The sequence below is a fragment of the Trichoplusia ni genome, unplaced genomic scaffold, assembly GCF_003590095.1.
Source record: "Trichoplusia ni isolate ovarian cell line Hi5 unplaced genomic scaffold, tn1 tig00001362, whole genome shotgun sequence".
Classification (NCBI taxonomy): domain Eukaryota; kingdom Metazoa; phylum Arthropoda; class Insecta; order Lepidoptera; family Noctuidae; genus Trichoplusia; species Trichoplusia ni.
The window spans coordinates 36,031-46,022 of NW_020800116.1; the positions used below are offsets into that span (position 1 = coordinate 36,031).

At 35.9% G+C, this 9,992-nt stretch overlaps 1 protein-coding gene across 1 annotated transcript; it reads right to left on the reverse strand.

The window, feature by feature from the left end:
- Window positions 1-427: 427 nt before the first annotated feature.
- LOC113507276 lies at window positions 428-3,085 on the reverse strand. Its single transcript, XM_026890141.1, has 2 exons — window positions 2,652-3,085; window positions 428-2,382 (listed from the first exon to the last, which is right to left on the reverse strand). Exons 1-2 carry the CDS (start codon window positions 2,668-2,670, stop codon window positions 428-430), a joined length of 1,974 nt encoding a protein of 657 aa, XP_026745942.1. The 5' UTR covers window positions 2,671-3,085.
- Window positions 3,086-9,992: the final 6,907 nt, after the last annotated feature.

The window sequence follows — 9,992 nt, forward strand, 5'->3', positions numbered from 1 at the left end:
TCGCTACTCTCATCACCTTTGATGTGAATAGACTGATTGTGATACATTAAAAATTAAGAAAGTGTTACAGATTTATAATTTTGTAAGATTAGTAATTATTATCATAAGACTTTTTATTGTTTTTTCTTATATTTAAATGTCGCCTAGACCGAGTTCTTAATAAACGTTCTAGTGATTTTATCGATATTTTTCATTTAATAACGTCCTGTTAAACAAATGCATCCCAGCACTAGGCTGCCGAGCCGTAGGTGCTGTTCGTGGACACAAATAATAAAATAAATTTGTATCCACGAATAGCACCTGCCAAAAATATTGATAGGTGCTGTTCGTGGACTAGGCTCGGTGCTATTCGCGCCGCACACTGGGGCAAGCTATATGGAAGCAATACCCAAAATGTTAGTAGTGTAATAAACTTAATGATTAACCTTTATTCTTCTTCTAACATCTCAATAACCTCCGGATCGAAGGGTTTTCGTTTCATTTTAGGCACTTTGCGCATCAGGCTTAAGATGGGGTCTGAGGATATGAACAAGCGATTCATGATGTCTATGAGATTTTCAGTTCTGGATGTTTTTCGACTAAAACGTTCTCGGTACGTTTTAAAATCCTTATTTCTAGACTCCTGGGCTTCTTCACTGAGTTGACCAATCGGCAACAAAGCTTGGGTAACAATTTCAGGGCCATGTATTAAAAGTTTGTGGACTGTAGGTGTCATTGGCATCCATGGATACAGACTTACGTAAAGAGAAGCAGTTTCATGACAAAATGTTTGAAACTTGTGTGAATTTATTTTAAACCCACTTGATATCGTTTGCAATATTATGTAGAATCGTTTTATAAGCTGCGAATCAATCTGTGTTATCGCGGCTGACTTTTCAAAGTTTTGGAAGAAAATACGTGCCACATTCCCGTCATTGCTGTTGCCAAAGCCAGGTTTTGGTTTGTCTACAATAAGGGATAGTTGTTTTCTAAACTCAGTCTGAATTCGTTTTTTATTTTGTTCTACTGTCTCTTTGTTTTCTTTATTCACACGCCACTCCTGAATGGGTAATTTATAAGAAAGGTGCAAAAAAAATTCAAACAATCGTATCCAGCAATGTAAGACTGATAAACCAAACGATATGAAATCATTTTTGACGGGTTTTTGCAGAACAGTATTTAAATTATTAAATTCTTTAGAGGTGGCATTACATAAATAACACTTCAATGTAGATTTCGTATCTGAGAGGGCATTACATAATTTACCATCCACCATTGTAAAAATAGCCTTATGCACAACTTCATATACATTCTCATTCACTTTAATCTTTGTTGGTGACAAATTTTCAACTTGTTGATCAATGTCTTGTTTTTTTGCTTTGACTAATTCATCAGTTTCTTTACGATACTGGAGACTTATCGGCCGACAAAATCGTGATGAAGAAGGCTTTGGATTTTGCCACAAAACAACTGTGCTATCATTTTTCTCATACGAAAGTCTTAATGGAACGAGACTACTTAAAAACATATATTTGTCGTCAGCAGTCTCCGAAATAAACTTTTGTTTGTATTGGGTATGACTGGAGCTTCCGTCAAAACCCCATTTCGTATGCAATACAATTTTATCCGAAGAGCTTATTGACTGCGTAAGAAGAACACTTTTTTGTGAATGTATCAGACGAGTGGCAGTGTGATCAAGCAACGACTGAAGGGGCACGACAGCTTCAGTTTCTGTAACCTGAACGTCTTTCGGATAGCAAAGAGCCTTTTCTGCCTGCACCAACTTGTAAGATGGAAAAATATCTTTAGCGTAGTTTCTGATAATTTCATATTGTTTACGAGATAGTTGAGCCTCAATTAGTAATGAAAGTGCTTCCCGCGGTGATATTTTCTTGACCTTTATTTCGGTAGATATGTCAAAACAGTCTTTTGCGTATTTGGGACATACTGACATTTTTTTAATAACTTGTGCTTCTGTGGTTCTACCTGAGGACCTTAGCTTCATTTGTGCTGCATAAGTTAAAAAATCTGCATCCATCTCAGCACGCAGACTAGATGTTTTTCTGCGTTTTGAATTTTCGCTAGAGTCACTAAAATTTGAAGTGGGCCTTCCTGAGTTTATGACTACAAAACGTGTAAATTTACAACTTCCATCCAACCAAGTCTTTTCATTAGCGAATAGTCTTTCTCTATGTTTACCGTGTAGTAACCATTTCGTGTTAAATTGTCGCTTGAAGTTACGCAGTTGTAAAGTTAAATCTGTACGAGATTGCGTAGGACAATTCGTTTGGGAAGCAACAAAATCTATTATTTCTTTAAATTTACTATCAAATGATTTATATTTACTCTTAAAAAATACTTCTACTAAAGTTTTTCTACTGATAATGACGTTTTTCGACATATCTGAAAATAATTAAAAAAATACTTATGCGCCTGTTATAGCATTGAAAGCAATATTTTGAATTTGCGCAAAGTTCTTTCACTATTGCGTTTGGTTTCTTAAAAATGAAGGTTTGTATTATACATAACACTAATTCATTTCAAAAGAACTTCGCGCAAAATTAAAATATCATTACTTTAATTATAAAATACAATAAAATAAATATATTGTTATTTACTAATATTATATAATACTTTTGCCCTATTTGACTTTTATTTATAATAGTACTGACCTTGATCTTCACTGGACATATTTTAGTTTTTGGATAACTTCAATAACAGTGAAGTTATGTACACTTGAATCACGCAGACGAAATAGTGCAAATGCAACAACTATCAATTCTATCAACTTTGTGGCAATATATTAGCGAACTGATAACCTTTGGATGGATAATATCAATGCTATGTGATGCGAAATATATCGAACTTTGATGTTTTGTCATAAGTTTCTTGAAATACCCTCATTTTAGAAATTCAATTTTGGGCATCGCCTTCATACAGCTTGCCCCAGTGTGCGCCGGTGCTATTCGGACGGGTGCTGTTCCTGGACTACGTCAACAAGTTGACGTTGATTTTGAATTTACCGGTATCAATGCATTCACCGGTACCAGTGCACCTGAAGTAGATAGTACTGCCTGAAAACAATAGTTAAAAAAATTAAATTTTTAATATTATACAGTTAAAAGTTCCGTTAATAATTAGTTTTAAAGATTAAATTTGATTTAGATTTTTTTACTGCAAAAGATTTTAAAAATAATAATAATCATATTATTAACCTGCTTTTTATGTGGAATTAAGTCATCACATACGTTATTTTCAATACTACTGTCACTGACAGATCTTTTGCGATCAGAATCTTTTTGCGATATTTGTAATTTATGTACTGATTCCAAATGATTTCTTAAAGTCGATGTACTATTCTTAAATTTAAATTCTTTATCACAAATAGAGCAGATAACCTTATCACCATTTCCAGTCTTCTTGAAATAAGTCCAAACCACACTAGGAGCCATTATTTTTGTAGATAATCAATATATCATACAATAATAATAATACTTGTTTTCTTATTAATTACGTTTAGATTTACTATTATTCACAGACGCTTTCAAATATATTCGTAATTTAAATTCTTGACAGCCGTTAAAAGTAAGCATTAATACTAAAAGATAAATAGTGATGAAAACAGCTTAGAAATTATTCGTAGTGAAGTTGGATGCGTTCACACATTTTTTGCATTCTTGCTCTTCTGAGCTGAGAGAAAAATTTTTTCATTCCGATGGACACGCATGCGCACTTGATAGTTACTGTGGTTACTGTCCTTAATCGCTACAGTTGGTGTGACCTTAATTGTACTGTGTCGCACGGGCTCCAACTTTACAGCAGGAGACACCGCGCGAGCACAACTATTGGGGGTGCCGGATTGGTGAAAAATGAGAAGGCCCTTGTATAAACACCAAACTTAATTTATTGACGTTCAAAACAGAGGATGCAAAACGTAAACAAACGCAGTTTGTTTACGTCGACTATTTCGTAGGGCTCCGTTGATGTCCTTTAGGGCTTCGCTGATGTCCCGGGGCTCCTTCGTTGTATCCGGGGCGTCGCTGTTGCTGAAGTCTTCGAGGGCTTCCTATTTCTTCCTGTTGGTCCGCTCTTCTCGCTGTGTTGCCGCCGAATGTGACGACTCTCGGTGTGGGCCGCATTTTATACAAATTCGGGCCCCGAAATTCCGCCGCTCCTATTGGCCGACCAATAAGATCGCTCGCTTTTCGACCAATAAGAGCGGGGGCGGGGCCCGCGCGCGGTTTTTTCCTTAAGGTTAACTACGACGATACTTTACCACACCGAGAGCCGTTTACTTAAAATGCTATTTTCTATTTAAAAATGAATTACAATAGTATGTTAACTATACATTTTTTGAATCATTACTTACCCTATAATATGAGAAAAATATATTTTTTACAATATTCCTGTCTTAAAATTATTCACAATTTACGTATAACTTTAATTAATTCCGGCTCTCCTATTGGTCGCTGTTACTGGAATGTTTTCCAATAGGAGGCCGGAGTATACTAAACAAACAATAATCTAATCAGACTCTAATTTGACTTAAACTACACTTAAACCTAATCATATATCGTACATAAAACACTAATTACAAATACTGTTCATTGTTTACACTTTTTTTCTTAAACTGTTCACGCTGTCCCGCACATGTACCAAATTCGAAAGCCTAAAATCGATTACGAATCGATTTCAATAATAACAGTTCGATTTTAAAAAGTCGACTTTTTTTAGTAAAAAGTCGATTTTCGATTAAAATCGAACGGTCGACTTGACCATCCCTAGTGCATGCCTGAAATGACTACCGAAAAATGGAAAGACGTAGAAAAAGGTTTTATGAAATACGCCAACTTCCCAAACTGTATCGGCGCAATTAATGGAAAGCACATTGAAATAATACAACCGGAACATACAGGCTCGCTTTATTTATTAGTAATATCAATAAATTGTTGAATACTAATCAGATCCTCCTCCACCGAAAGCATAGGGATATCTTGTGCATTATATACGTAAGTACCTGATTCTAAATCGTCTTCATCGTGTGAGTCCAAATCTTCTAGTCGGCGCGAGAATTCGTCTTCGTCATCACTATCTTCCAAAATACGTCGCATTTGTTCATCAGATAGATGTTTTTGAGGCATTTTCACTTCAAAACAATAACAAGAAACAACGAAAAATTCGAATGATGTTTACTAACGAAAAGATACGTTTTAGCGGTAAAACTGACATTTATGACATATAACAATGAAAATTTTGAATGACATTGACATTGATATGAACGAAAAGCAATATTAAGTTCATAAAAATGTATTTATTGTCTATGGTTATAACAACAATTTAAATTAAACGTCCGTGCATTTTATGTAATCCACAATGTTCTTGCTACTACGTCTGTGCATTATTTGTAATGCACGGTATTCTAGCTGTCACGTCCGTGCATTAAACTTCACCTGTTGGCCCCCTTCTTTGAGGTTACGGGTCAGTGTTCCATCGTATATATTCCGTAATTTGGGGTTCCATCCCACGGCGATGAACTTAAGGCAAGGGCTGCGTACACGCATCCTGCATTAACTCCGCAGCGCCTTTATAGTCTCGAAGATCACTTTTAAACATCTTGGCCAGTATTTTCAAGGCTTTTGTATCACTTGGCAATACTTTTTCGACTGAAATATGCCAAAAACTATTTATATAACGTAATTAAAGTGTAATTAACAAAAACACCACGATGCCGTTAAGTCGCGAAAAAAGAAAGTGACGTTTAGTTGTGAGTTGCCATAGACTAAAAAACTTTATTTTTTATTCTCTGAAAAAATTCGCGATGCCACACAGTAGCGAATGGGAATACTACTCTGTTAATCAATTATATTTCAGATCAAAATGAAATAAAAATAAACACGTAGTCGAACAAATTAGTATTATAGAATATTTTTGCCTTTAAGGGACATGAGTTTTTTAAATGCAAACCATTTACTTGACTCATTAGCTCCCGCACCAGATTTATTAGATTTACATTCTCGGTTAAATTGACCTACGAGTGATCGAATCTTTTTTTCAATTACTTTTTTATCCATATTAAATTCACTGGCAATTTCCATCCAAGCATCGTGTTTTTTATTTCGGTCTTTGTAGCTCTCTGACATCGTGTTCCATAGTACTTCTCTTGCTTGAAACATTTCAATCAGTTTGTAAACATCATCGTCATTCCAATTACCGGACATATTTTATTGCTTGGCGCACGCGCAACCACTAATACACACGCACAGCGATGCACGCTGACACAAAGGGACTGACAAGCGAGACACCACGCGCAGCGACCTGCGTACTCTATCCCCCACCGCACCGCACCACCTATCCCGCCATCACCCTTATAAAATGTTTACTAACATTACTAAACATTTTCTAACGGCAATGTGGGAGCACCATTAGTAGGAGACTCTGCCTTCCCTTTACAAAACAATATAATGAAACCGTATCCAGGAGAATACCCTAAGGGATCGCCGCGAAGAATTTTTAATTACCGGTTAAGCAGAGCTCGCAGGATTGTAGAAAATGTATTTGGTATCACAGCATCTGTGTTCAGAGTTCTACGAAAACCTATGCTCCTTCAGCCCAAAATCGTGGAGACTATAGTCATGGCTATTGCACACTTGCATAATTTTTTGAGAAACACGGATTCATCTAAAAACTTGTATGCACCCCCTGGCTCACTTGACAGCGACCAAAACGGAAGATTATGTGAAGGTAGTTGGCGGAGAGATTGTGAAATGTCATCTTTACTTCCATTGAATAATGTACCTAGAAGAGCTGCCTCAACGGCAAAACAAATTAGGGATGAGTTTAATGACTATTTTATGAACGAGGGTACAGTTTCTTGGCAGAATACATATCGTTAAGTTTTTTTTATCAAGTCGAAGGAAACTAGTTCAATGCAGTTACATCTGTGTTGCGTCGTTTCCTTGGATTATTTCGATCTCCTAAAAATGCCAGCGCCTCGTAAGCAAACCATGTACTTTTGTACGTTTCATCCCCACCTGTAAAATTAATTACAATAAATAAACAATACAATAGAATATAGTACATATATGTATAGTAAAATATAGTAGAATATAGTAATATAGTGGGTATACAATAGAAGTAATAATTGTACTAATAGCAAGTAAGTGATAATACCTAAGTAAAAACTAAATTAATAAATAAAAGTGTGTAATATGAGCAACAGAAATTTATAATAAAACATACCTTTTCCGGAACTATGGCTCTTCTTTACTTTTCCTTTTTCTCTTCGATGTGAAGCAAGCCAACTAAGCATTTTGTTTTTGCATTCTTCTACATCTTTTTCCAATGAATGAGCAATATCACTCCAAGCATCGTGTTTCAGATTTTTTATAGTATTGCGGGTTTTTTGGATCCCAAATAACAGGTTTTTCTTGATACAAACTATTAAGTTCAAGCGATTGTTCGTCACTCAACATAATGAACGTACCTACATACGACACAACCGTCACGAACGCCGTCCAAACGATCACTGCGAGCGTCTTTGTGTTCGCGCGAAAAACCGACAGCCGATGGATCAACCCCGAGCGCCGCGCGAGCGTTAGTGTCGCCGCACACGAGCCATTCGCTACAGCCACAAACGCCGCCACTAGAAGCTGGAAGCGGCTACAAAGGTAGCTGAAGCGCGCGACAGCCACTTGTGGCCGGTGGTCGACACTTGCGGTCGGTGGCTGCTACTTTTTTTTAACCCTTGCGTGCAGTATCTTAATGGACTCTGACGAAGAAGGTTTAATTGCGCTACTTTTGATAAAAAGACGTCGTCGTAGAAGACGAAACCGTAGTTATTGGATACATCCAATTTTAACGAATGTAAACAAATGCAACGAACATTTCGATAATCTTCTAAACCATCCTAAAAAGTTTTTCAAACATTTTCGTTTAAGCATAGGTACGTTTTGGGAACTACATGCTCTATTATATGTTGGATTAAAGCACCACGATACCAACGGAAAGACTAGCTATCACATTAATGTAAGTGGAAATAATCACTAGCATAAAACTCCACAGAACACTATGATAAAATAATCTATACTTTATTTATAATCAATGTGCATTGTTTTTTCTACTAGAGAATAGCTAGTTAACAAATAAAACACGTAGGTATTTGTATTTAGTTATTATGTCTTTATTATAATTTGGTATCACTCGTCATTATCACGGAACATATTTTCGATAATAGAATTGTTGTCCATAGACTGGTCAGAATAATATGAATGAGTTGGAGAAGGCTGAATTATAGGTGAAGACGGGATAGAAGTAGAAGCGTTTTGTGTAGAGTATGACATGTCAAGCATAGACTTGTCGGAATAATGTGAATGAAGTGGAGAAGGCTGAACAGATGTAGAAGCTTTTTGTGTCGAGTGTATGTTGGCATTTCCTGAAGAATAACCATAATATTGTGTCGCATAGGTTTCATAATTTTGATTATGCGTGTACTTTTTAATTAACTGTAATATTTCTGATTGAAAATCAAGTTTACAATTTTCGTCAATTTTTTTTACATGTGGAAGCAGCGACATCAGAAATTGCTTATCGGGGTCATTTTGGTCGCTTATTTGATCATGTTTACGTTTTAAATTTTCCGAAAGTGTTCTGAGAATTTCATTTTCTTATTTTTCGGCCCTTTTTATATTAATGTTTCTGTTTATTTTCAGGCGAGATGTTTCCGCATCATCAGTTGCATTAGTAACATCGGTAGGCGGTCTCACTTCTTTTAAGGAATTCAAGAACGATAGATGATTGAAATAAATGTACTGTTTACTGCTTGTTGCTGCCGAACCACTCGCAACGTTCTTGTTTTTTGCATTTTCTCTATTAAAACTGTCACGAAGACTCTTCCACTTTCTCTGTAATTTAGTTACTGTAACAACAAAAAATATGATTTTAATTTATTTTTAAAAACATTTAATTTGTTTCAGGTATCTAGGAACTGGATGCTCGTTTGAGTATTATGAATTCTCTTACCACCGTGGGGCCTCTACAGCAAGGAAAATAGTACAAGAAACATGTCAACTAATTTGGAACTATTTAAAAGCCGTTTGTATTCCAGAACCGACCCAAGACATGTGGAAAGAAATTGCCAGCGGATTTCTTCAAAATACTAATTTTCCTAATTGTTTAGGCGCCATAGATGGGAAACATATAAGAATTATTCATCCATTCGATACCGGCTCCTTGTACTTTAACTATAATTTTTTTTTCAATAGTACTTCTAGCAAGTTGCAACTCGAATTTACTTTTTACGTTCGTGGATGTTGGGGCATACGGTAAAGCATCCGATTCTACAAGATTTAGAGAAAGTGAACTGTGTAATAAAATACACAGAAAGACATTAAATATCCCCATTGAACTACACATTTGTTGGTGATGAAGCATTTGGCCTCAGTGAAAATATGATGAGGCCATATGCTGGAAAATATTTGGACTTAGACAAAAAAGTTTTCAATTATAGGTTAAGCCGTGACAGACGTTGCATTGAGTGTACCTTCGGCGTACTAGCAAACAAATGGAGAATATTACATCGCCCATTAAACACTTCTGTTCATTTCTCAGAAGACATTGTGAAAGCTTGTTGCATTTTGCACAACTTTATTCGCAAAAGGGATGGCTTCAATTTTCGGCATACTTTGAAAATAGTGGGACTCGAAAATATACAAAATACAGGCTGGCCAGTAGCACGAGCGTCTACGGCAAGAGATACGTTAAAAGATTATTTTATGAATGAAGGAGCAATACCGTGGCAAGAAAATAGAATATAAATATATGGTTTTATATTATTTTATTAAACTTACCTTCAATGTTCTTTTCTTTGGCAGTTTTATTCGAAAAATCTCCCACAAACAATTCGCAGATTTCTTCCCAGGCCTTCACTTTTTCTCCTCTATTACTATAACTATCACTTTTTGAATCCCAAATCGCAGGACGGGATTGTATCTCTGATATAAATAATTCTATATCCA